This window comes from Malus domestica, chromosome 15 (assembly GCF_042453785.1).
Source record: "Malus domestica chromosome 15, GDT2T_hap1".
In the NCBI taxonomy this organism is placed as follows: domain Eukaryota; kingdom Viridiplantae; phylum Streptophyta; class Magnoliopsida; order Rosales; family Rosaceae; genus Malus; species Malus domestica.
Genome location: NC_091675.1, coordinates 53,760,310 through 53,787,500, shown reverse-complemented (window position 1 = coordinate 53,787,500; position 27,191 = coordinate 53,760,310). Strand labels below are relative to the sequence as shown.

Sequence of the window (27,191 nt, the reverse complement as noted above, 5' to 3'; positions counted from 1 at the left end):
AGAAGAGGAGGAAAAAGAGGACGGAGGGGCGTACTTTTGAGGGAGGAAGTTGTTCTTGGAGAGGCATGCTTGAATGTTGCAGGCTTCTTTCTTGCAAGGCTCTTTGCTTTCTTGTCGCGCCATCTTTCTCTCCCTCTCTAAAGCATTCGATCGTCGGAAATGGCAACTCCTGCGGTTTCTAATATTTATTACGATAGGAATACGGGATGATCATGTATTTTTATGCAAGTGGTAGAAAATTTTATTTTTTAAGTTATTAATTATTTAACACATATATTATCATTTATATAGTGACATGTAGTGTATGGCTCATGTTTTGGTCGAACTGAAAATCTCTCATCATGAACCGGGTTATTCGTTTTCTTTGGGAACACTCGGACTCGGTCGGACTCAAACTGATTCGATTTTGGAGATTTTATTTATGATCCTCTACTTCCACAAAATTTCTAATTTTACCTTCTATATTATGTCTCATATTACTTTTTCTATAATTTATATCCCGAATTACTTTATTATATCATTTGGGTTGGGAGATATATTACTTTCGTTGAAATTGTGCCAGTTAGAGTTGTCATGGAGGGAGTTTACGGTAATTTTGGCGGGTGTTGGTTTTGGTGTGTTTTTGTTGCCAATGTAAATTTGGTGAACTTTTGTAAACGGTAGAGGGTCATTGCGAAAATTGGATGTGAGCCTAAAATAACAAAGCTAGAGCTATTTCCAACCGAGCCGGCTAAATGACTATATGTCAAAACATAATCCGTTTTAACACAAAATTCATTTTTGATAAAGGGCTGGGCCAAAAAAAATTGAGACCCACTAGGCCAAACTATGTCTTTGATGTGCTTTGCAACTCCAACTTTTTGACCCAAATGTATTGGGATAGATTGGAATTTTATTGAGATGGTGTGGATTTGATTCAAATTACCAAGTCAATAGTGCATAACGGGGTCTATTTCAAAATACATAATTATATTGAGATACATACATTGCAAATTAAAATAACATAAATTATAAAGTATTATAAGATACTGAAAACATAGTGAGCAACCATATAATAAATGTTTATCAAAGTATTCAAAAGTCCCTTAGATTTTATTAAAAAATTGAAATACAAAATAAAAATTATCCTTTTTTTTTCACGAGCTCCATAGGCTAGGCATACGCCTATTAAACTCCCACCACTACTATAACCAAGGTTCTAAAAGACGATAGGCGCTAGTCGGGCGGTGGATTAAAACCTAGCGCCTAGGCAGCTAGGGGAACACCTAAGCAGACAAGTCTCTATTTTGTCTGCTTATACTTATAAATCTATTATATTTCATGTAAATAAATGTCTGCTTATACTTAAAATATATTATTGCATCATAAACTACAAAATAGAATGATATATATATGATGAATGCTGGAATATAATGAAAACATAAGAAACAAAGATATAATGTATGTTAATTTAAGTATGCGACAAGTCTCTTATAATTTATTGAAAAAAACTCCTAAAAAAACCTTCGCGTACGGCGCCACGGACCCAAAATACTACGAAGATGACCCAAATTAGTAGGAAGATGATGACATACAAAACGCCTAAGAAATTGCAAACTATTTCAAACATCTTCTGCAAACACGTCTTCCAGCTTATCGGAGTTTCCGGCTGCTCGAAATCTATTCCAACTGGATACTTTGCCACATCCAAATAGGTACTATCTAAAACTTGGACCGAAATATCTTCAACAATTTTTTGAATAAATTTGTATTCATGCCTACAAGTTTAAAAGCATAAAAAGGAACATTATTATAATTAAACTAGAAGAAATCCGTGGATGTTCCATGTAATATTTCAATTGCAGACAGACAACTCTCTACTTAAGAGAAAGAAAGTCAAATATTTGAACTAAATGAATAATATTATACTATGCTAGAAGAAACCCCTGGATATTCCACGTAATAGTAAGATACTAATCATAAAAAAAAAATAAAAAAAATTCTTTTTATGACAAAATTGCCTCTGCACTATTTTATGCATTCGTTTGGGCTGGTTTTGAACTTTTTTGTTTGGAGAAGGGGGGGGGGGTCCATTTGTGTTTCATTCTTTTTGGTGAAGTCCGTGACCCCAAATGAGTTGTTGGCATTATATATTAAGTATAGATGAATGGCGTTTAGCTATGTGTTGATAAATTTTATAGGCCAAACATGATTTACCATCAAAATTACCAATAGTGTCTCAATTTAATCTCCTACTACTCGGTATGAGATTTTACTACAAAAATTCTCTATTAGGAGTGCAAACTCTCATATATTTGTTATATATTATTTTATCATATGACCGATGTGAGATTATATTCTCCAATATGTGTTTGCTTCACATACTAATAATGAATAACTTAAACAAGTTTTCCTATAATATTGTGAGGGAATAATATCAAAATAATATGAAAAATGCTAAGGATAATTTCTCAAAAGTGATACTTTCTATGAACTTTTTGCCACCTCATTTTTTGTCACAATATTTTATAATGTTGGCAAAGGAACTAACATTAAACTATGAGGTGTGTGAGAGCTCATGAAGAGAGTTCCACTTTGAAAGGGTTTCCTTAGCATTTCTCAAATATTATATATTTATGTTAGTCATTTTAACTAAAATAGTTGCTGAAATTGTTATAACTCTTTATTTTGGTCACTGAAATTTAAAATTTTTAAAAGTGGTTCTTGAGAGTGTCCACCGTTAATCACTTTGGTCATTACCTGAGAAATCTCAGCTAAGCTGGAGAAACCATCAGTTCAAGTGGAGTGATTGATTTGACAAAAATACGCTCAATTTAAGAGAGATTTTTTTTACGGAATAACTAAAATGATTAACAATGGACAATCTCAAGAACTACTTTTATCGATTTTAAAATTTAAAGAACAAAGTAAAGAGTTACGCTATCTTAGAAAAACCATTTTGACTAAAAAACTTCATATTATGCTTATGAATTGAAGCTTATTAGTACATAGAGGTCAGAAAAATACCCGTCGGCCAGGAATGACCAGCCAGACAAATTTGCTGCTTTTGTAAGAGTTTCTCTCCATCTCAACACCTTGTCCATGTTATCTTTGAGTTTGCTTTCATGGTCAACAAGTGCCTTACCGAAGCTCTTTCTTTGGTTCCTCACATCCGATGGATCCACCTTGTAAAAAACTGGAAAAACCATCTGCTGCAGTTGTTCTTTACAGTGAAAGATGTGAACGAGTTCATCTAAGCACCACCGTGAGGAAGCGTAGTTTTCGGAGAAGACAACAACAGAAATCCTCGACTGCTCGATTGCTTTGAGAAGTGCCGACGATATTTCCTCTCCTCTTTTAAGCGCCTCGTCGTCTATGAAGGTTTTGAATCCCTTCTGAACCAAATTGTTGTACAGATGACCTACAAAATTGTAGCGGGTATCCTCTCCTCTAAAACTGAGGAAGACATCATATGTCCATGAATGGGTGTAAGAAGAAGACGAAGAGGAAGAGGCTCCTTCATTGGTCGTTGAATCCATGATCGTTCGATTACTGAAAAGGATGAGATGCTGAGAGATTAAATGTCAAAGACTGATCCATCTCTTGTGTTATGAACTTATGATAAGGCCTCTTTTCTACACTTCACAATATGCGTAGCAGTTTCCTTGCCATCTTCCACGCTGACCTAAAGTCAAGGAAATTATAATCATGTGGCATGTTCCAGGAAAAATCCTGAATTGACGTAATGGAGTATTGGCGTGTTCCAGGAAAAATCCTGAATTGACGTAATGGAGTATTGGCGTGTTCCAGCGAATTACTATTTTTAACTTACACTAGGACCCGGAAGGAAGGATCGCGAAGGAAAAAAGTTTACACCCAGGACCAAATAGACAGTTGAAAATGAAGGCCCAACGGTCCTAATTAATAGATAGTTGAAAATGAAGGCCTAATTATGGCCTAGCGGTCTTAATTAGGCCATACATACACGAGAGCAGATCTTCTACACCCATTTATGCCTGTGGTCCCTCTGTGCCTTTGTTAATTGGCTGAGGATTTGGTTTATTTTTTATTATTTTAATTATTGTCAAGTTAACATTAATTATGTTTAGTTTAATTAACAAAGGCACAGAGAGACCACATGCAAAAATGGGTGCAGAAGATCTGCTCTCTACATACACACGGCATTGGCATGTTTTAGGAAAAATCATGAATTCAAATTTAAAACTTTGACCATTCTTCCACATAAGCATATGATAAGCTCATATTTATACATATTTTACATCAAATTCACTTGTTGTTTCTTAGTTAGTTCCTTATATTTTTGAGCTATTTACTTTGTTTCTGTGTTTTGTAGGATTTGTAAAGCAAAGAAAAGAAAAATAGCACAAGTGGGATTTTAAGTAATAAATTCGTCGAAACTGCCTGTGTAGATCAGCTGAGTCTAGAAGCAAGTTGCGAATAGCTCAGAATGAATTAGAGAATGAGCCTTATATGCTTGGAAAGCTACAGATGTCTATTTTCTGGAGCATTTCGCGGATTGTTAATATCATTTGTCTAGAAGAAGGTATGACCGTTTTAACACTGAAAGGTTCCCAAGAGGCTGAGCAGTTTGTCAATGCAATGAAAGCAATAAACCCAATAAATCTAGCAGCCAAAACTGATGCAGTCAAGAACAAGCCAGCTGACACCTATTCAAATATCAAAGGCAATAGAATTAAAGATGAGGATTACGTGGGAGTAATTGGCATAAAGGCTACCCAAAGAGTTATAATTGTTTTACCATTTTATCTCACTTATTGTCATCACTAAATTACTATTAGTGGGGAGAGTTAAGGAGAAGATAATGATGCAGCAAGAATTGGTTTAAAGGAACGGTGGGGGAGGAAATAAAGGGGAGTTTTACGGAAATAATTAAAAAAAAGAAAAAAAAAGAGAGAAGGCTGCAGGTTGCAGCGGCAATGAAGAAAAAGAGAAAACAAAAGGGCAGTTGCATTGGGAGCTAACGGGAAGCAATAGAGGAAGGAGGAAATTTCGACACTTTTTTTTTCAGCTCTATCTTCTCAAACCTATGTTTTACTTTTGGTTTAATTTGAGAATTATGTGTAACTAAATTTTTTGTCGTTAGGGGCTGTTTTGAAGCCCCCGAATGTGATTGCAAGTTTGTTGTGACATTTGGTTTGAATTACTTTTATGAAAGGATGAAAATTGATTCACTACTTATGTTAGTGATGAATTCTTTATGTGTTCTCTATGGATGCATACGTAGTAAGCATATCTAGTATTCTAATGCTATAAATATGTGTGTGTCTGCTCTTGTCGAATGAGGTCCTACATATGTTCTAGAATAGTACTTGTTAATTGTGATTAACATGTGAACCAATTTCTAGGATAAGTAAGACAACACTAGTACTTACGATGCCTTGTGATGACTCAAACTCTTTTCATTCTTAATGATTTCTACTTATTAAATCTATGAACACGCCATTCTAGATTGCATGTTAGGGACTAGTTAAGTTGAAAATGTCATTCTCTTAACATACTACATAAGAAAGAGTATATGTTGAGTTCTAACATTGAGCCAACTTGAGCATCTTCATCTGGAAATAAAAGGAGTTTGAATGAAACATAACATGTTTGCATGATAATTTGGTGGTGGATAGCAGTTCCCCTAACTTGTTTTCTTAACTTGTGAACTACAATCTATTTTTATTATTTAAAATTCGCTTATGTCCTGTTGTTGTTCGATTTAATTCTAATAGCAAATCAACTCCAAAAATCCTAAAACTTTGTGTAAATGTACCTCTGTGTGTCTAGTATCTGTATATAAAATTTCGTAGACTTTATATAAGTGTAAGTCGGTCTAATAATTATTTTTCGATGGCTGGTCAGTAGAGACAAAACAATCTTCTGCGGGAAAGACCTTTATTTTCATATGCTACAATTGACAAACTTAGTGTTAATAAGGAACATCAATAGGACATTTGTGTGCTACTTTGTAGTGTGCTTTTAATCCTATCTGCAGACTTTCCATTTTAGTGGTGATTAGTCAGACGATAGTTTCAGTTATTTTCTATTTTTTTCTTAACTATTTTACCATTCTCGACAATTATGCATAACCAACATATGCATAAAGAGGTCAAGAGCTTGTGAAGTCATTTAAATCTCTAGTCCTTGTGAAGTCATTCTAAATGATAAAGAGGTCAAGGGCTTCGTGGCAATCTAACTGCTTGACCTTCTATATTAGCTTAACTTAATCAGCATTTATAAATGTTTTTATCTTGGTGTTATGATAATTATACTTTCAGAACTAAATCAATCATTAGCACGGTTCTAAAAATTCCCGTTTTAGGCCCCGTCTAGGCGCTAGACAGCTGGCCATCGTCCCGATTAATGCCTATGCATTTGAAAATTAAGAAAAAGCACCTACACCTACTAAGGCGCTCGCCTAAACCGCCTAGGTACTCGTCTAGCCCGCCTAGGTTGCGACTCACTTAGAAAATAGATAACTTCATTTTGTATTTTATTTTTTTCAATAAATTGTAAGAGACTTGTTAAATACTTAAATGAACACATATTATATGCTTGTTCCCCATGTTTTCATTATGTTCCAATAATTCATAATATATATATATACACACACATACACACATATATATATATATATATATATCATTCTATTTTGTAGTTTATGATGAAATTATATATATTTTAAGTATAAGCCGACATTTATTTACACGAAATATAATGGATTTACTTAAATCCGCCTAGTCCATCTAGGCGCCCCGCCTAAACCCCGCCTGGCCGCCTAGGCACTCGGCCTCAGCCCGCTGCCCGACTAGCGCCTAGGGTTTTTTAGAACCTTGATCATTAGTGGTGAGTTCAATTTCCATCGGTTCAGTTTTTTTTTGTCAAAATGAAAAACCAACTGATATATTACTATTCATTTCGATTTAGTTCAGTTTGCTATGGTTTTCTTTTCTTTATTTGGTTTGATTTTGATTCAATTTTTTCTGGTTCGGTGTTTTTTTAATTGACCTGGTGCTGAGAAATTAAAACCCTAAAAAAATCTTTTAACATAAAATTACATGCATTTTGTAATTTTATCATCACTTAAAATAAATAGATGTGTGCACAGAAACCACAGTCAAAACTCAAATCAAAATACAATTTTTAAGGATCAAAGCAGCCACAATGGCAGTACCATTGAAGGATTGCGACAGTGCTCGAAGCCCATCCTACCAAGGGGAAGGTGCTGGTGGCCCCTTTGATCCTCGGTTTGTTCTTGATGGCGCTGGAGGGCTAATTGCTCGCAAGTGAGGACAGGAACAGATAGAAAATCGAAAAAAACCGAACCGGATTGATTGACACGTAACTCTATTCCAGCCGGGTACTTCGCCACATTCAGACAGGAACCATCTAAAACTTGCAATGAAATCTCTTCAACAATTTTTTGAATAACTTTAGATTCATGCCTACAAGTTTAAAGGCATAAAAAAGAAAATTATTATTGTTTGGGATAAAATCTGAACTTTGGGTCAGAGAGAAGGCCGGCCCAAACCCAAGGCCCAGAGGAAAACTTAGGAGGCAGGAAAGAGGCTTTCGGCTGGGCACAAGTTACAAAGGCCACTTGCTTACCTGCTCAAAGACCACAGGGGGTAGGTTATTCAGTCACTACACAGCCCAATAAAGTACTTTATTGGTGGCATTCATGTAAAAAAGCTAGTGAGTCATCACCGAACTGCATTCGGGCAACCTCTATTGCTACAGGAACCCAAGCTGAAGTCGTCTATAAAAGGAGGAATAGAAGACAGAATTAAGGACACTCAAACAAACAAACAAAAGCCAAAACTCTGCTCAAGCCAGATTTGCCTTCAACGAAGCTGTAGTCAGCACAAGCCTTCATCCTATTCGGGATAAACCTTCCCAAACCCCTGTAATAGCTCTGCTACCTTGTTCATGGTGGTATCGATTCATTTTGTATCCTCTTCTCCCCCGTCAACCCCTCTAAAAGCTTTCAGACCTCTGACAGAGCCACAAAGATAGATTTTGTAAGAAGTTCAGCCTTGGCCGATAAGAACTGCCCGACGAGCCTTGCCCAAAGTGTGTCTTGCCCGACCAAGATCTGCCCGACAAAGGCTTGCCCGAGCGAGCCTGAGAAGAAAGCAGAAGTACGACAGATACCCTCAACCGACGCCATTCTCCCAAGGGAGCTGTGTGCTCGTCCGCCAGGAGATTCCTGCGACAAACATAGTTTTGGCACGCCCGGTGGGATCCTCTGATCTGAAGATAAAGATAAACATGCCAGAAGATTTACAGAATACATTGTTTCAAATGCTACAGAGACTGAATGGAGCCTCCCTAGGCTCTAGAAATGAGACAGGTTTGGCTCTTCCCAAAGGAGAAAGACACAGGACTACCCAACCAGATGAGATAGTCATAGTCAACCCTGTGTTGCCCTTTTCTGAAGCCCCGGTAAACATGCTCAACATGACCTGGGCAGAGAAAGGAAAAGGGAAAATTATAAGGGAAGAAGAAGAAGGGAAACTAGCCAAACGACCTACGGAAGGGATAGGCAAACCATCCGAGTACCCAAAGGCTGCCATAATCAAAGGGCTGGTTATGTGTAGTAAATGCCAGTGTGAATGTGAACTTGAGATTCCCCCAGCTGGAGTCCTTATTGATCACGAGTTAATTAAAAGAGAAGCCCGCGAAAGGCTTAAGCAGGCAACAAGAAAAAATACTTCCCGAAGCGTTTTTCAACGTTTAGGAGGTGATTCCCAACCCAAGGCGTTGTCAGAAGTATTTCGAAACTATGAAGTTTCTGACGAGTTTCGAAACTATGAAGTTTCTGACAAGGCAGAGGACATGGAAGCCAAACTCCAAAGAAGTACAGAGCAGCTTCAAAATGGCCAAAAGGGGAAGGAAGTCAGAAGAATTGATGGGATAGCTAATCCTGTTAAGAAAGCAACTCCTGCATATCGTGGGCGGAAATGGTATGTAGTTGGAAAAGATGGGCAGCCCACCAGACCAATGGGAGCATCCATGGTCAGAAGGGTTCAAAGGCAGCACAAAGCCTACATGAATTCCCTGATGACCCCCATCACCTCTGAAGCCTCAAAAAATCAAAAGCCAGAAAGGGCAACATCTGGAAGTAGCAGTCAGCTTCGTTGGCGAAGTAAGAAGGAAGTAGAAAGGGCCAACGGCAAGACGGAGGGTATGGGGAATCATGTGCCACAAAGCCAACATCCTGGTAAGTATAGGATCTTAAGAAGGGCTCAGGAAGATCTGACTATGATGCCAACACCTGGTTGGAGGCCAGGGCCCACCCATGAGGAAACTGTTGCATCTGAGAGGAGACCAACCTTTCTGCCTTTGGATCCGTTTGGTGAGGTTCCAAAGCAAGCGTTGTACGGAGACATGAATCAACCACAACAGGAAGGGATACCAGAGCCCTTACTACCAGCCGATGCAATGGCCTGGTTAGACGAGTTCATGGATCACATTGGGAGCAAGAAGGAGGACTTGCTCGAACCTAGCAACTTCCACATCAACATGACGTATGTATTATCCGCCATGTTTGGCGCCAGGCCTGACCAGCCCGCTACCATGGAAGGTGATTATTTAACAACTGAGCCGATGATGGCTCACGTCAATGTGGAGGTAGTTACAGATGAGGACTCAGGCAAGGTTGAATCCTCAAAAGTACCTAAAGGTGGTCCCCTACGGATTTACACAGATAAAATGGTGTTCAGCCGCCCAAGTATTTCGTTGGCCAACCACCTGAAGCCTATATACGTTTCAGCTCATCTGGAAGGTGTACCTTTCAAAAGAATTTTGATTGATGGAGGAGCGGCTGTTAACATATTGCCAGCCAAGCAGATGAAGAGAATGAGGAGAAGCACTGAAGATCTTATTCCCACAAACCTTACAGTCTCGAGCTTTTCAGGTGCCATCACCAGGACTCATGGGATATTACCTTTGGAGGTAGATCTGGGATCCAAGAAAATAATGTTGGCGTTCTTTGTAGTAGACTGCACTTCCACTTACGGGGCCCTACTTGGAAGAGATTGGATTCATCAAAGTTTAGCCATTCCTTCTACTCTTCATCAACAAGTGGTTGTATACCACGAGGCAAGTACTGAAGGATCAAGCTTTTGGGAGTTGGTAGAGGCCGAATCACGGCCGTTCCTCCCCTCAGCTAATGTTGCAGAAGCAAGTTTCTACAATCCCAACGTGGGAATCTTGAAATGTTTAGGAGCTGATGAGAATGGCCGCCCTACCAAGGTGACGGCCCGAAAGCTTCTAGAACAAGGGATGCTCTTTACCAAGGAGGAGTGGGAGAGACCCTGTCTTATACCAAACTCTCTATACCATCAATGATCGAACAAAAGAAGAAAGATCAGGTCATGGCAGTCAGATCCCTGATTAAAAGACTGTTGGTGTATGGAAAGGGAAGAAGACAGGAAGAAAAGCTCTTGGATAAAGAAGAGCGGGAGTGGCAGGGGAAAGTTTCTACCAGCCAGCAGGAAAATGAGGAAGAATCTTGCACAGAGAAGTTAGATAAGGCCATTCAAATGGCCGAATGCGTCTACGATATAGACGAGCCAGACGGTCTGCCCGAGAACCCGGAGTTAGTTGAATTTTTGTGTGCAGAACCTGATAAGCCACCTCCAGAAGTCCAGGATCCATTGGAAGTTATTGATCTAGGCACAGAAGAGGATCCGAGACCAATTCAAATCAGCGGTTTATTAAGGATTGAAGATCGGGCCAAGATTATCTCTCTTTTGTAAGAATTCAAAGATTGTTTTGCTTGGCATTACACCGAGATGCCAGGATTAGACCCAGCCTTGGTGGAACATAGAATGCCCATCAAGGAAGGATATAAACCTGTCAAGCAGGCACCACGAAGGATGTCAAAGGAAATAGAAGAAAAAGTCAAAGAAGAAATTGAAAGGCTGGTGAAAGTTGGCTTTATTAGACCAGCCAAATATGTAGAGTGGCTAGCCAACATTGTACCCGTTTTAAAAGCTATAACAAAAGCAGTACGGTGTTGTGTTGATTATAGGAATATTAATAGTGCCACACCAAAGGATGAATATCCCATGCCCATGGCTGACTTATCCATAGACGCTGTAGCAAAGCATAAAGTTTTATCGTTTATGGATGGAAATGCCGGTTACAATCAAATAAAGATGGCGCCAGAGGATATTCATAAGACAGCTTTTAGATGTCCTGGTCATGTGGGGGCATATGAATATCTAGTCATGCCATTCGGGCTCAAAAATGCGGGCGCCACGTATCAAAGGGCAATGAATGCCATTTTTCATGATTTAATTGGCCAAAGCATGGAGGTGTATATCGATGACATTGTGGTGAAATCTAAGACAGAAGAGCAGCATCTCGTGGACCTCAAGCAAGCATTGATGAGGATGCGGATCCACCAGTTGAAGATGAATCCAAAGAAATGCGCTTTTGGAGTAAGAGCGGGCAATTTTTTGGGATTCTTGGTGCATCAGAGAGGTGTGGATGTGGACAAAAATAAGTCTCGGGCAATATTAGAGTCACTTCCACCTACCCAACAAAGTACAGCTTCAGAGATTGCTAGGTAAAATCAACTTCTTAAGGAGATTCATTGCCAATTTGGCGGGCAAAATCCAGCCACTAACTCCGCTACTGAGATTGAAGGATAGGGAGAATTTTGAGTGGGGGCCAACCCACCAGCAGGCATTTGATAGCATCAAGGCTTACTTAACTTCCCCACCAGTGCTGGTGCCACCTCAAAGGGGAAAGCCATTGAAACTATATATTTCTGCATCGGAAAGATCAATTGGGAGTCTACTAGCCCAGAATAATGAAGGAGGAAAAGAGCAGGCTGTGTATTACCTCAGCAGAATTCTGACCGAGGTAGAAACAAGATATTCTCCGGTGGAAAAACTGTGTTTGGCTCTATATTTTACTGCCAGCAAGCTAAGGCATTACATGCTACCTTGTCATGTGCACATTATCGCCAAAACAGATGTGATAAAGTATATGTTGTCAATACCTATGCTAGCAGGGAGGATTGGGAAGTGGATTCTAGCATTATCAGAATTCAGTTTTCAGTACATACCCCAGAGGGCAGTCAAAGGCCAGGCAATTGCTGACTTCCTGACCGAACATCAGGAGTCTCAAAGCGAGGAAATCAATATCCCGGGAAGTTTAGAAGTTGCTAATGTATGGATCCCACCAAGAAGTGATGTTTCGGGCAAAGAAGATTGGATCCAGCAAGAGATAAGGAGAGTAGCAGGTCTTTGGATTACACCTTGGAAGCTATATTTCGATGGATCCTACACTCAGAAGGCAGCAGGAGCTGGAATTGTGATTATAAACCCTCAAGGGGTTTATCATTACTATTCCTTCCTACTTGATTATCAAGAAAATACCAATAATCGGGCGGAGTATGAGGCATTGATTATCGGCTTGGAAATCCTGATGGACTTGGGGGCAACTGAAGTAGAGATCTTTGGTGATTCAGAGTTAGTGATAAATCAACTAAATGGCGAGTTCAAATGCAGACATATCACTATGGCAGGGTACTATATGGCAGCAACACAACTGCTAAGTTTGTGGGAGTCTGAGATATCAGTCAATCACATTCCTAGGGGATCTAACTTGGCAGCCAATGAAATGGCGCAACTAGCTTCAGGAGTGCCAATGCAAGAAAGGAGGTATGGTGTTGATGTTGAGATCCAAACAAGAAACCTTCCCTCTATCTTAGATCGGAGGTTCAGTCTGGATGTAATGGTTCTAGAGACCGAGGTGGAAGATTGGAGGACACCTATTATTCAGTATCTGAAAGATCATTCTTCACCCACAAGTAAGAAGAATAGGCAGCAAGCAACCAAGTATGTCTTGTGGATAAAAAATCTGTTGAGAAAGACCCCAGATGGGTTGCTATTAAAATGCTTAGGCCTAGAGGAATCCATGAAAGTAATGGCCGAAGTACATGAGGGAATATGTGGAGCACATCAAGCGGGAACAAAGATGAGATGGTTACTCAGAAGGTATGGTTATTTCTGGCCCGACTGGAAAAAGATTGTAAGTCCTAAGCCCGCGGATGTGAAGAATGTCAGAGACATGGACCTCTCCAGCACGTACCATCAGTACCTCTCAATCCAGTGGTCAAGCCTTGGCCGTTCCGAGGATGGGCAATGGACTTTATCGGGCAGATTTATCCGGCCTCTAGTAAGGGACATACTTTCATAATTGTGGCAAGAATTTTATTGAGACCAAGATCCTGCACAGGTATGGGGTGCCTGAAACTATAGTAACGGATCGTGGGCCATCTTTTATTTCAAAGGAGGTTGAAGAGTTTGCAAGCAAATACAAAATAAAGATGATCCAATCCAGTCCATACTACCCTCAGTCAAATGGGCAAGCAGAGGCTAGCAACAAGATCTTGGTCAACATTATTAAAAGGATGGTGATTGATAGTCCAGAAAGGTGGCATGAGATGCCAGGGAACAGGCACGACTCCTTATGCCTTGACTTTCGGGCAAGATGCAGTGCTTCCTATGGAAATCAACGTCAGTTCCGTAAGAATTCAAAACCAATTTGGGTTGCATAGTGCAGAATATATCGAAGCCATGTGTCAAGGTATTGAAGATCTGGATGCAGCCCGAATTGAAGCCTTGAACCAGATTCAAGAAGGAAAGATTGCTGTTGCCCGAGCTTATAACAAAAGGGTGAAGTTAAAGTCTTTCAAGGAAGGAGATTTAGCGTGGAAAACGGTCCTCCCGCTAGGCGCTCAGCTGCGTGGCTTCGGGAAATGGAGCTCGACATGGGAAGGTCCTTTTATTATTAGTCGGGTTTTGAACAAAGGAGGATATTATCTGGCAGACCTCGAAGGCAATGAGCAGAAACACCCTATTAATGCAAAATTCTTGAAGAAATATTGTCCTACATTATGGGATGTTAGGGATTGTTATATCGAAGAGGGAGCAGATTGGGACGGACCTTAGAAATTCACATACGGTATTTTGTTCATCCAAACATTTAAAGAAGGCAGAGATGCAGAAATAGATAAAAATATTTATTTCATGTCGACAAATTGATGAGATTACAAGATACCAAATCGTATGTATTACATTTGATCCTCTCTGAAAGTATTGGTGTCTTCAACTGGTTTCCCGCTATCTTCTTGGTTGAACCCAATCAGGTGATCGGGTTGTGCGGCCAACATGAGCTTGGTAGAGGACCCTCCCACAAGATCTTCACCATGTATGATGATGAAGCCCGACTTATCACCACAAGTTGTGGGAAGATCAGTCATCAAGGGGAGACCTCCTGACCAAGGGTGTTGGAGGTAGAGGGGTGATCGACCAAAGGTGTTGGAGGTAGCAATCATCAGGTGAAAACTTTCTTTTTTTTCTTACGAAAGGGGAGTTTCAGGAAACTCCACTCAAAACCTGAGGAACCCATTTCTCAGTGGGGAGACGGAAGGATTCAAGGTGGATGAAGGGTGAAGACCAAAATGAAGAAGAGGTGATGATTTGAAAAGGGTTTCCAAAGCCAGAATTTATAGAGAACCAGAAGGCAGTTTAAAGGTCGCAAGAAGCTCAAAGGGCACGCATGCTGTTATTCATTTAATGTTGGCGCTTGGGATCCCAACCTTAACATCAATTGAAGGGGGCACTGTTTGGGATAAAATCTGAACTTTGGGCCAGAGAGAAGGCCGGCCCAAACCCAAGGCCCAGAGGAAAACTTAGGAGGTAGGAAAGAGGCTTTCGGCTGGGCACAAGTTACAAAGGCCACCTGCTTACCTGCTCAAAGACCACAGGGGGTAGGTTATTCAGTCACTACACAGCCCAGTAAAGTACTTTATTGGTGGCATTCATGTAAAAAAGCTAGTGAGTCATCACCGAACCGCATTCGGGCAACCTCTATTGCTACAGGAACCCAAGCTGAAGTCGTCTATAAAAGGAGGAAGAGAAGACAGAATTAAGGACACTCAAACAAACAAACAAAAGCCAAAACTCTGCTCAAGCCAGATTTGCCTTCAACGAAGCTGTAGTCAGCACAAGCCTTCATCCCATTCGGGATAAACCTTCCCAAACCCCTGTAATAGCTCTGCTACCTTGTTCATGGTGGTATCGATTCATTTTGTATCCTCTTCTCCCCCGTCAACCCCTCTAAAAGCTTTCAGACCTCTAACAGAGCCACAAAGATAGATTTTGTAAGAAGTTCAGCCTTGGCCGATAAGAACTGCCCGACGAGCCTTGCCCGAAGTGTGTCTTGCCCGACCAAGATCTGCCCGACAAAGGCTTGCCCGAGCGAGCCCGAGAAGAAAGCAGAAGTACGACAGATACCCTCAACCGACGCCATTCTCCCAGGGGAGCTGTGTGCTCGTCCGCCAGGAGATTCCTGCGACGAACAATTATAATTAGATAAATGACATTTAGCTGTGTTGATAAACTTCATTGGTCGAACATAGTCCACCGTCAAGATTACTGATATTGTCTCAATTTTATCTTATATTACTAAGTGTTATATTTTATTACAAAAAGTCCCGTTGATATTAGAGGTTAAAACTTCCATCTATTAATAGCACATTATTTTGTCATATAATTATGACCGATGTGGAATCCTATCATCCAACATGTGTTTGATTCACATTCTAATAATGAATACAACCTAAACAAGTGTTCTTGTAATAATTGTGAGGGAATAATATCGAATATTATGAGAAATGTTAAAGAGAATCTTTTAAAAGTGAGATTTTTGATGAAATCTCTGTCACCTCATGTTTTTTACACAATGTTTTATAACGTTGTCATGCGAATTAACGATAAACTATGAGGTGTCAGAGAGCTTGTAGAGAGTCCCACTTTGAAAGAGTCTCTTTAGCATTTCACAGATATTATGTTGGCGTGAGTCAACTACTTAGTTTAGGAATGTAATCCTATAATTTATTCCTTGTATAATTGGGATGCTTATTTCCTGTTATGTGGGATATTGTACAACTATATATTTACCTCCTAAAGAGAAGAATAAACACACAATTCAAACCGTAAACACTTTTTTCTTGGCATCAGAGCAGGTTTTGGCCTGTCTCTTCCCAAACCCTAAAATAAGTCAAACCCAAGCCGTGCATTCTGCAAAGATTGCATAACAAATCCTAAAAAACAAATCCTGGTGTTCTTAAAATTTGAACCTAGCAACCAAACAAAACCCTCAAACCAGTGGTGTGGTCTCGAAGCAAGAGATCCACACCTAAGGGAAATACATAAGAAAAACCAAACCCTGGAGACTTTAATCAAGCCACTGCAATTTGCTGCCTTAATGGCAGACAGCCAAGTCGGGCCGATTACCAGCAAGACGAAGAATGGGCTGGATAAGCCTAAAGCCCAAAGTTCAATGGGGAAGCATGCAGGCAGCGTGAGGACTGACGCTGGGCTAGCCGTTGGGCCAATCAACATGGGAACTGATTGCATTAACCATGTGGGCATGCCGAGCCCATCAGGAGACTGACTTTTGGAAAACAGTTTGGACCTAGACAGTATGGGTCACCAGTTTTCATTATTGAGTTTTATTTCCTCCTAAGAACAATCCGATGATCCAAGTAAAATTGGCACTGCATTCACAACATCCGCTAACCGAGATTCTGGCTGGATAATTGACTATGGGGCTACATACCATATAACATATGATGAATCCTTGTTTCACTACTTAACCGTGCCACCCAAGGAGAATGTTATCACAACAAACGGTGAAATTGCTTCAGTTAAAGGAGTGGGTTCCATCGCCCTTACTCACTTTCTATCTCTGCATAACACTCATCTTGTTCCTTCACTATCGAATCATTTACTTTCTGTTGGTCAAGTTACGGAACAATTAGATTGTGTTGTACTCATGTTTCCCACTTTTTGCCTACTACAGGATATCCAAACACGGGCGATCATTGGGTGTGGTACTAAGAGGAGAGGGTTATATTATGTGGATGATGTGGTACAGGGCCAAGTCAACCAAGTGAGCAATGGTCACAACAACAAGGTTAAGAGAATCTGGTTATGGCATCGTCGACTAGGACATGCATCTTTTGGGTATTTAAGAAAATTACTTCCGTCTTTATTTAATGACGTTTCAGACTCTAATTTTCAGTGTCAGGATTGCATTCTTGCAAAAAGTCATCGTACTTCTTACCACTTGAGTCTCAATAAAAGATCAGTGCCCTTTGAGTTAATTCACTCTAATGTATGGGGTCCCTTACCAATAGCGACGCGCCATGGTATTTGGTGGTTTGTTACCTTTGTAGATGATTGCGCAAGAATGACTTGGCTATACCATGAAACAGAAGAGTGACGTTAGGCAAATTTTCCAACAATTTTATCGGATGATTGGAAATCAATTTTCTCTTCCTATCAAAGTCCTGAGATCCAATAATGGTGGAGAATATCTTAATTATGAATTATCATAATTTTTCGCAGCGCACGACATACTTCACGAGACTACTTGTCCTCAAACTCCTCAACAAAATGGTGTGGCAGAAAGTAAGAACAGACATATCTTGGAAACCACACGGGCTCTTCTAATTGGGGCTCATGCTCCTTATGCCTATTGGGCGGATGTAGTTACGTATTCCGTTTATTTTCTTAATCGAATGCCCTATCGAGTTCACAGTTTTTGAACTCCCATGGAAGTCTTGACGGATTATGTCACTTTACCATCTTCTCTTCAATTATCATCTCGCATATTTGGATGTGTGGCTTATGTGCATCTTCACAAGAATCAACGGGTAAATTGGATCCATGTGCTGTTCATTGTGTATTTCTAGGATTTAATAGCCAACAAAAGGGATATCGATGTTACCATCCACCTACTAAGCATTTCTATGTCACCATGGATGCCACGTTTTCCAAAACCGAGATGTTTTTCATCTCTAATCAAACCCATTGTACTCTTCAGGGGAAGTTGAATAGTAAATACGAATACTACAGTTGGTTTGATGTTCCACATGAATGAGACAGTTGGCATGGTCCTAGTAATACAGGCGAGACTGAGACTCAAGACTTAGGAGTTATAAGCAACCCACCTGACACATCAATTCAAAGCCCAACAATAGGCCACGACATAGCAGCTCAGAGCCCGGTAGTGGCCAACGACACAACAAGCCAAAGCCCAGTGGATATTGATCTTGAAACCCCTGACAGAGAGATAGCTCATGTAGCGTCGAATAGTAAGCCTACACCATTTATGGATTCAGTAGAAGGTAATGCGTCCGCAAGTGATATTGAGACTGTGCAAACAGAAAATAACCCTCATTCACCTGCACTAGTACACGTTCATGTCCCCGCGGATATCCAAGAGGTACGTTCTCATACTCCAGATATTGTTGAAAATTCCTATATTTTACCCCTAGGCAAAACATTGAGAAACCACCTGACGGGTTTTCTCCGGAAGGAAAAGTAAGATATGCAATTGCACAGTATGTGTCCACTCACCGACTATCACCCAAGTACCAAGCCATGGTGAATCAAATGGCTGGGATTAAAATTCCAACAAAAGTGGAAGAGGCTTTGCGAGACCCCCGTTGGGTAGAAGCCATGGAAGTAGAAATGGAAGCCTTACAAAGAAACAGAACGTGGAATGTAGTGTCACTACCACAAAGAAAGAAACCAGTGAGATGTAAATGGGTGTTCACCATAAAACACAAGGCAGATGGATCCATTGACAGATACAAGGTAAGATTGGTAGCTAAAGGGTACACACAGACATTTGGAGTTGATTACCAGGAAACGGTTGCCCCGGTTGCAAAAATGAATATTATTCGAGTCATTTTATCTTTAGTAGCTAACCTGGACTGGCCTTTGAAACAATTCGTTGTGAAGAATGCAGCAGGGAAAGTATGTAGACTCCGAAATGTTCTCTATGGACTCAAACAATCACCCAGAGCATGGTTTGGAAGGTTCACTGAAGCAATGAAAAAGTACAGTTATAGACAAGGAAATGCGGACCACACCCTATTCATCAAACGCATGGGAGGTTAAGTTACTTTGTTAATTATCTATGTGGATGATATGGTAGTTACTGGTGATGACATATAAGAGATAAAAAGGCTGCAGGGGTATCTTTCATCAGAATTTGAGGTAAAGGATCTAGGAGGTTTGAAATACTTGTTGGGCATTAAGGTTGCTCGTTCTCGTGATGGTATTTATTTGTCTCATCGGAATTATGTTCTTGATCTTCTATCTGAAACTGGAATGTTGGCTTGTAAACCAGTTGAAACTCCCATTGTGCAGAATCATCACTTGGCGATATACCAGGATCAAGTTCCTACCAATTAAGAAAGATATCAGAGATTGGTAGGACGGTTGATTTACCTATCACTTACACATCCGAATATTGTGTATGCAGTTAGTGTTGTAAATCAGTTCATGCATGCTCCTAGTGAGGATCACATGGTAGCAGTGATGCGTATACTGAGTTATCTAAAAGGTGCACCGGGTAAAGGACTAATCTTCAGGAAGCATGGACATATGAAGGTAAATGGGTATACTGATGCTGATTGGGCAGGAAACATTACTGATCGTCGCTCCACATCAGGCTACTTCACATTCGTAGCAGGAAATTTGGTAACTTGGAAAAGCAATAAGCAAAATGTAGTGGCTAGATCCACGGCCGAGGCAGAGTACAGAGGGATGGCACATGGAATTTGTGAATTGTTATGACTCAGGATTCTTCTCACTGAGATTGGGTTCAAGCCTCAGGGAGCTATGTTATTATACTGCGACAATCAATCTGCGAGAGAAATAACCAATAATCCCATTCAGCATGATCGTACAAAGCATGTGGAGGTAGATAGACACTTCATCAAAGAAAAGTTAGATGTCAAATTGATTGATATTCCATACGTGAGGTTTGAAGAACAATTAGCAGATGTGTTAACTCATGCGGTTTCAGCAAAGGTATTTCAAGACTCACTTGACAAGTTGGGTTTATGAGATACTATGCACCAACTTGAGGGGGAGTGTTGGCGTGAGTCAACCATTTAGTTTAGGAATGTAATCCTATAATTTATTCCTTGTATAATTGGGATTCTTATTTCTTGTTATATGAGATATTGTACAACTATATATTTACCTCCTACCTAGAGAGAAGAATAAACACACACTTCAAACCCTACACACTTTTATCTTATTATATATTCATGTTAAGCTTTTTAACCAAAATCTCTTAAATCGTCACAACTCTTCACTTTGGTTGCTAAAAATTAAAATCGATAAAAGTGATCATTGAGATTGTCCACCGTCAATCATTTGGTTCTTACTTGACAAATCTCCGTTAAATTGAAGAAACCAGTTCAAGTGGAGGGATTGATTTGATAAAAATACCCTCAATTCAACAGAGACTTTTCACAAAAGAACCAAAAAAATGATTGACAGTAGAGAATATTAGGGACTACTTCTATTGATTTTAAATATCAAGGAACAAGTAAAGAGTTATGTCAATCTCAGAAGAAATCATTTTGGCTAAAAACCCTGTTATGCTTGTGAATTGAAGCAAATATTAAGCTTATTTTACTTTGAATGGTAGGTTTGCAAGCATATGGAGGTCAGAAAAATACCCGTCCACCAGGAATGACCACCCAGACAAATTTGCTGCTTTTGTAAGAGTTTCTCTCCATCTCAACACCTTGTCCATGTTATCTTTGAACTTGCGTTCATGGTCAGCAAGTGCCTTACCGAAACTCTCTTTGGTTCCTCACATCCGATGGATCCACCTTGTAAAAAACTGGAAAAACCATCTGCCGCAGTCGTTCTTTACAGTGAAAGATTTGAACGAGTTCATCTAAGCACCACTTTGAGGAAGCGTAGTTTTCAGAGAAGACAACAGAAATCCTCGACTCCTCAATTTTGTAGGACGATATTTCCTACAAAATTGTTGCGGGTATCCTCGCCTCTAAAATTGAGGAAGACATCATATGTCCATGAATGGGTGAAAGAAGAAGAGGAAGAGGCTCCTTCATTGGTCGTTGAATCCATGTCAAAGACTGATCATTTATCTCGTGTTATATTAAGGCCTCTTTTCTTGATTTGACATAGGGGAAGCAGTTTCCTTGTCATCTTCCATGTTGATCTGAAGTCAAAGAAATTATAAATAGGTGGCTAGTTCATTTTTTATTTGGCTAGTTTTTCAAAACGACAAACTTTGACGTAGTCCTAATACGTAGTATTAGGACCTAGTGATATTCTTTTTGACTTATAATGAAGTGAGAAGTCTCAAGTTTGATTTCCGTAGATGACGAGTTTGATACCACATTATTATGCACTCAATTGTGTGGCTTAGTGCAATTTGGTTTTTATCGTAAGTCATTAATTAACTATTATATGCAAGAGTACACAAAACTATGTTTAGAAATACACTATCGAATTATAGGGTTTGCTATTGGGGTCGAATTTTAGATTTGATTGTATGTTTAGCTTTACCGTTTTTAGCTATTCTGGGTGCTTTCTTTGGTTCTCTCAGGGTGCTGCATACGGCCCTGCTGTATTCCTCTATCTATTGGTGCTATGCACTTTATTTTTCAGTCATATGTTTCTTATCTTTGGTGGGTTCTGCTCAAAGCACTATCAAGACAGTGTTGATAAGATTGCCTCTAATAAATCCTTACTAACTTGTACCTTGATTAGTGCAAGTTCAATGCTTTGTATCTAGGCATCCACTAAAAGGAATAATTTTGAAAAGAATCTGCCGCCAAGTTTCTTTGTCCTACTACATGAAGTAGCTGTTTGGTTAGAGCTAACTTGGTGTTTATATGGAACCTTTTTGTATGTGTTAGCTTCCAGATTTCTGATAACCAAGCAGGAGGATCAAAATTTCTTAAAAATGCTCTTGTTTTTATAACTTTATAATCATAATAGTATTCCTAAGGATGTATGCTCATTGTAATGGGAATGAGTTATTCTTTATTGGCATTGGTGATGGTAGAGGGTGTTATCTTATTTTTTTTTTGTTACGCAAAACCTTTTATTGTAAAACGCCTGTGGATGAACTTTACTTCTGGCTAGCTTAGGGTCAATTGGATCTCTCATATAAGAGGAGCTTATTTCCGGTAAAAACAGAGGTGTTTAGGAGTTGGGGCATACTATAGAAGTGGGAAAGTTATTAGTGAAATAATATGTTTTCTGTGAAGACAGTGTGCTACATCTTCAAATCTTCTGTAGAAGACCTGCAAAAATCGTCTGCAAAGGCAATGTGAAATATCAGAGAGGGAGACTAGACTGTGTTTTGGGATAACAGGGGCTTGCATAAATTACTAATATTAACCTTGGTTGAGGTCCCGTTAGCCTCAATTGATTATATGCCATCTTATTGTGTATGTAATTATAGGAATGGGAAGTGAACAAAATGGTCAATCAAAAGGAAGTAGAAGAGTTTGAAAACAATACGAAGAAGATGCATTGTTGTCCATACTTAAGGAGGCGGTTGTTAAGAATTTGGGATGTGATAATGGTTGTTTCAAACCCGAAACAATGACTCAGTTTGAAACAGCTATTAATTTGAAATGTAACCACTGTAGTTGTGTTTTGTGAACCTTCTTTTATGTTATTGAAAAATATTTTGAATTTGATGTATGAAATTTATTATTTTTCTTCATTATTTGAAAATTTGTGTGGTTTTCAATAATTATAAATATGAGAAAAGTTCAACAAACAAATAAAGACTTGTCAAAAAAAAAAAAATCTTCCATTTTCTTATCCGATTCAGTACCAAACACAGTATAAATAATACGATCTTTGATCTCATATTGCACAAAACATCCGACTAAGTTAATCAGTACTATTCAGTGATTATTTATCTTATCCGACATAAATAATCAATTAGGTTCGAGCTACCAAATGAGACATAAGGTAGGGAAGTAAGAAAAGTACTTTGATGACGGTGAGTGCGAGTCCCTGAGACTTTTGTGCTCTGAATCAATAGTTGTTCGGATCACCATGAGTTCATTAATTATAGGGTTAGTTTGTTGGCAATTACTCCCCATCTGAAAGTTGAACAAGAACGAAGCAAAATTTCACACAAACCCACCAAAAGTCACAGGTTTGGTAAGAGAAATTAATTCCCCACCAACCCCGAAGAGAATAAACCGGAGTCACCCCTGCAATTCCTCTGTGCCAAATCAAAACCCACACCTACGTTCTGAACTGCCCAAAAAGCTAAAATAGACACGACCTACGAAGATCCACCAGCTCAGCCAGACCAAAAGAAAACAAACGAATACCAAACCAGAGCACCAGACCCACAAACCAGCAGAAACCGAACCCGTAGGACAACCGACAAATCTCAAGAGAAACGAATCCTCAATTGCAATTACAAACTGAGACTCTCACCAAGGAGAGAAAAGCGCTCATATCGGAGGTCTCCCACAGAGGAGAGGAAGGGTTATAATTTTCTTGCCAATGTAATTTTTGTGAACTTTTGTATAGGGTAAAGGGTCATTGCAAAAATTGAATCATTTTCACTTAAAAGCCACAATGATGTGAGCCTAAAATAACCAAAGCTAAGACCATCTCCCACCGAGTAGATCAAAAGGTTATAAATCAAAACATAACTAGCTTTTGACACCAAATTCATTTCCAATGACAAGCTGGGCCAAAAAAAGTTGACACCCGCATGACCAAAATATAGTCTTTGCTGTGTTTTGAACTCCAACTTTTGACCCGAATGTACCGAGATGGATTGGAATTTTTTTGAGATGGTGTGGATTTGATTCAAATTACCAAGCCAATAATACATAACGGGTTCTACTTCAAAATACATAATTCTATTGACATACATTACAAATTAAAATGATATAAATTATAAAATATTAGACATATTGAAAATATAGTGAACAACCATATAATAAATGTTCATTGAAGTATTCAAAAATCCCTTCCATTTCATTAAAAAAATGAAATGAAAAATAAAAGTTATTCTTTTTTTTTCGAACAATACTTGATTACTCAAAGATGTGTAGAAGCTTGTAAAGTGATTTATAATTTAAATTATTCTAATTATAAATTTTAAGTATGAATTCTTATTCATGAAATCAAGTATTATTCTTTTTTGGGCGACCTCCATAGCCTAGGCGGGCGCGTATCTACTTCTCACCACTAGTATAAATAGTACGATGATGATAAACAAAACGATGAATCCCAAAACTATCAGATTCGTCCCGTTCTGCAACAACACCTTCCCCCTTATCTGAGTTTCCAGCTGCCTGCAATCTTGTGCCTGCATCGCCAAACCAATCAGTAACACAGCATACATAAGAAAGCGAATCCTACACATCTTCCAGCTAAGAAAGCGAGGGCGGAAGCAGCACCTTTGAAGGACTGCGATCTCGATCTCGATCTCGGTCTTGATCAGGATTGGCGGTGGTTGCGGGCGGTGCGGCGTCGGAGGAACGGTTTGGGAGGGCGAGACTGGAGAGTAAATGGTGCTGGTGGCACTTTTGATCTTCGGTTTGTCCTTCACGGCGTTGGAGGGCTAATTGCTTGCGATCGAGGACAGGAGGATCCAAAAAAACCGAACTGGATTGTTTGACACGTGACTCTATTCCAACTGGGTACTTTACCACTTTCAGATGGGTACTCTCGAAAACTTGGTCATAAATCTCTTCAACAATTTTTTGAATAAATTTATATTCATGCCTACAAGTTTAAAAGCATAAAAAAGAATATTATTATAATTAAACTAGAAGAAATCCGTGGATGTTCCATGTAATCAATATTTCAGGTGACAACTCTACTCAAGGAAAAGAAAGTTAAACAATTGGACTAAATTAATAATATTAGATCATCTTAGGAGAAACATTTGGATATTCTACGTCATAAAGAAAATAAATAATTTTTTTATGACAAAATTACTCCTGCACTATTTTATGCATTCGGCTGCTTTTGAACTTTTTTTGGGGGGGGGGGGTCATTTGTTTCCCATTCTTTTTTGTGAAGCCCATGACCTCAAATTGGCTGTTGGCATTATATATTAAGTATAGATGAATGACGTTTGGCTATGTGTTGATAAATTTTATAGGCCGAACATGATTTATCATCAGCATTACCGATATTGTCTCAATTTAATCTCCTATCACTCTGTATTAGATTTTACCACAAAAATTCTCGCTAGTATTAAGAGTGCAAACTCTTATATATTTATTGTATATTATTTTATCATATTACCGATGTGGGATCATATTCTCTAATATGTGTTTGCTTCATATACTAATAATGAATAACTTAAACAAGTGTTCCTATAATATTGTGAGGGAATAATATCAAAATATTATGAAAAATGCTAAGGATAATTTTTCAAAAGTGAGACTCTCCATGAACTTGTTGCCACCTGATTTTTGCTACAATATTTTATAATGTTGGCAAGGGAACTAACACTAAACTATGAGGTGTGAGAGAGCTCATGAAAAGTTCTACTTTAAGAGAGTCTCCTTAACATTTCTCAAATATTATATATTTATGTTAGTCTTTTTAACTAAAATAGTTGCTAAAATTGTTATAACTCTTCATTTTGATCACTGAAATTTAAATCGATAAAAGTGGTTCATGAGAGTGTCCAACATCAATCATTTTGATCATTCTGTAAGAAATCTTAGCTAAACTGAAGAAACCACAAATTCAAGTGGAGTGATTGATTTGACAAAAATACACTCAATTTAATAGAGTATTTTTTCAAGAAAATAACCAAAATGATTGATGATGGATAATATCAAAAACCACTTATATCGATTTTAAATCTTAAGAACAAAACAAAGAATTATGCTCTCAGAAAAACTATTTTGGCTAAAAAGCCTTGATATTATGCTTATGAATTTGAATGATAGGTTTGCAAGTACATAGAGATCAGAAAAATACCCGTCGGCCAGGAATGACCAGCCAGACAAATTTGCTGCTTTTGTAAGAGTTTCTCTCCATCTCAACACCTTGTCCATGTTATCTTTGAGTTTGCTTTCATGGTCAGCAAGTGCCTTACCGAAACTCTCTCTTTGGTTTCTCACATCCGATGGATCCACCTTGAAAAAGACTGGAAAAACCATCTGCTGCTGTTGTTCTTTACAGTGAAAGATGTGAACGAGTTCATCTAAGCACCACCGTGAGGAAGCATAGTTTTCGGAGAAGACAACAACAGAAATCCTCGAATCCTCAATTGCTTTGAGAAGCGCCAACGATATTTCCTCTCCTCTTTTAAGCGCCTCCTCGTCCATGAAGGTTTTGATTCCCATCTGACTCAAATTGTTGTACAGATGACCTACAAAATTGTAGCGGGTATCCTCGCCTCTAAAACTGAGGAAGACATCATATCTCCATGGATGGGTGAAAGAAGTAGACGAAGAGGATGAACGGGTGAAAGAAGTAGACGAAGAGGAAAAGGAAGAGGCTCCTTCACTGGTCGTTGAATCCATGATCGTTCGATTACTAAAAAGGATGACATGTGTTATGAACTTATGATAAGGCCTCTTTTCTCGACTTCACAATATCCAAAGCAGTTTCCTAGCCTTCCCCGCTGACCTGAAATCAAGGAAATTATAATAATGTGGACGGTTTTCACAATATGCGAAGCTTCCTTGCCGTCTTTCACAATATGCGAAACTTTAGGAAAAAGATCAAATAAAAATTCATTGAAGCAATTGATGGAAAAAATTTTAAAAAAAAAAAGGAAAATTAAAAAAAAGCAGAAATCTCTATTTTTAAAGAGCTAAAAATTCGAAGAAATTTTAAACCCATAGAACAGTAGATCTTCCACCTCTCAAAATGACATTAAATTGTAAGAATTCAAAATTTTCAATGTGGACCTTTTGAAGTTTTGTTGTGGGTTTGATTTCTGAAATAATTTGGGGTTGTCTTGCCTGTAAATGTAAATATTGGGCATGAGGCAGTGCTACGTTAATAGATTCTGCAAAATTGAAGGCAGGGATTCTGGCGATTGCATTATAAATAAATGGGTGTATAGCTAAATTTATAAATTGAATTGGGGTTGTGAGGATAGTTTAGGTAATAAATTTGAATTTAAAGAGATATTGGTGTCTTAATTAAAAGTAATATGGGTGTGAAAAGTAAGTTGAGTGTAGAAAGATGCTGTATGTGTTTAAAAAGATATTCGATTCATAGATGGCGAGTTTGATCCATATTATTATTCATTCAATTATGTAGCTTAGCCTAATTTGGTTTTTATCATAA

At 38.9% G+C, this 27,191-nt stretch overlaps 2 protein-coding genes and 2 long non-coding RNA genes across 7 annotated transcripts in view; 1 reads left to right on the top strand and 3 right to left on the bottom strand.

The window, feature by feature from the left end:
- Window positions 1-3,763, bottom strand: part of LOC139192420 (toll/interleukin-1 receptor-like protein) — a 16,260-nt gene extending 12,497 nt beyond the window's left edge. Inside the window, exons 1-2 of one of the 2 annotated variants that reach the window (XM_070814522.1) lie at window positions 3,007-3,660; window positions 35-169 (exon numbers count right to left, since the gene is read on the bottom strand). In XM_070814522.1, coding sequence (XP_070670623.1) covers window positions 35-169; window positions 3,007-3,518 — 647 coding nt within the window. In that variant the 5' untranslated portion in view covers window positions 3,519-3,660. Of the gene's footprint in view, window positions 1-34; window positions 170-1,370; window positions 1,758-3,006 lie in introns of those variants that run through there. The other variant, XR_011576584.1, reaches the window with a different exon arrangement.
- A 3,297-nt stretch (window positions 3,764-7,060) lies between these two features.
- LOC139192552 (uncharacterized) lies at window positions 7,061-20,720 on the bottom strand. 2 transcript variants are annotated; one of them, XR_011576754.1, is made up of 2 exons: window positions 20,582-20,720; window positions 7,061-7,451 (listed from the first exon to the last, which is right to left on the bottom strand). It is a non-coding gene; the product is annotated as an uncharacterized lncRNA (long non-coding RNA). The 2 variants fall into 2 exon arrangements; XR_011576753.1 differs by lacking the exon at window positions 7,061-7,451 and adding an exon at window positions 17,055-19,755.
- Window positions 7,247-21,253, top strand: LOC139192553 (uncharacterized). The gene is made up of 2 exons (XR_011576755.1): window positions 7,247-7,366; window positions 20,551-21,253. It is a non-coding gene; the product is annotated as an uncharacterized lncRNA (long non-coding RNA).
- Window positions 21,254-23,834: 2,581 nt separating this feature from the next.
- Window positions 23,835-26,939, bottom strand: LOC103416388 (disease resistance protein RPV1-like). Of its 2 annotated transcripts, XM_070814521.1 has the most exons (4): window positions 26,807-26,939; window positions 25,869-26,522; window positions 24,326-24,653; window positions 23,835-24,234 (listed from the first exon to the last, which is right to left on the bottom strand). In XM_070814521.1, exons 2-4 carry the CDS (start codon window positions 26,414-26,416, stop codon window positions 24,085-24,087), a joined length of 1,026 nt encoding a protein of 341 aa, XP_070670622.1. In that variant the 5' UTR covers window positions 26,417-26,522; window positions 26,807-26,939; the 3' UTR covers window positions 23,835-24,084. The 2 variants fall into 2 exon arrangements, with proteins under 2 accessions (XP_070670622.1, XP_028949448.1); XM_029093615.2 differs by lacking the exon at window positions 26,807-26,939 and having other exon boundaries at window positions 25,869-26,761.
- Between the last annotated feature and the right edge of the window lie 252 nt (window positions 26,940-27,191).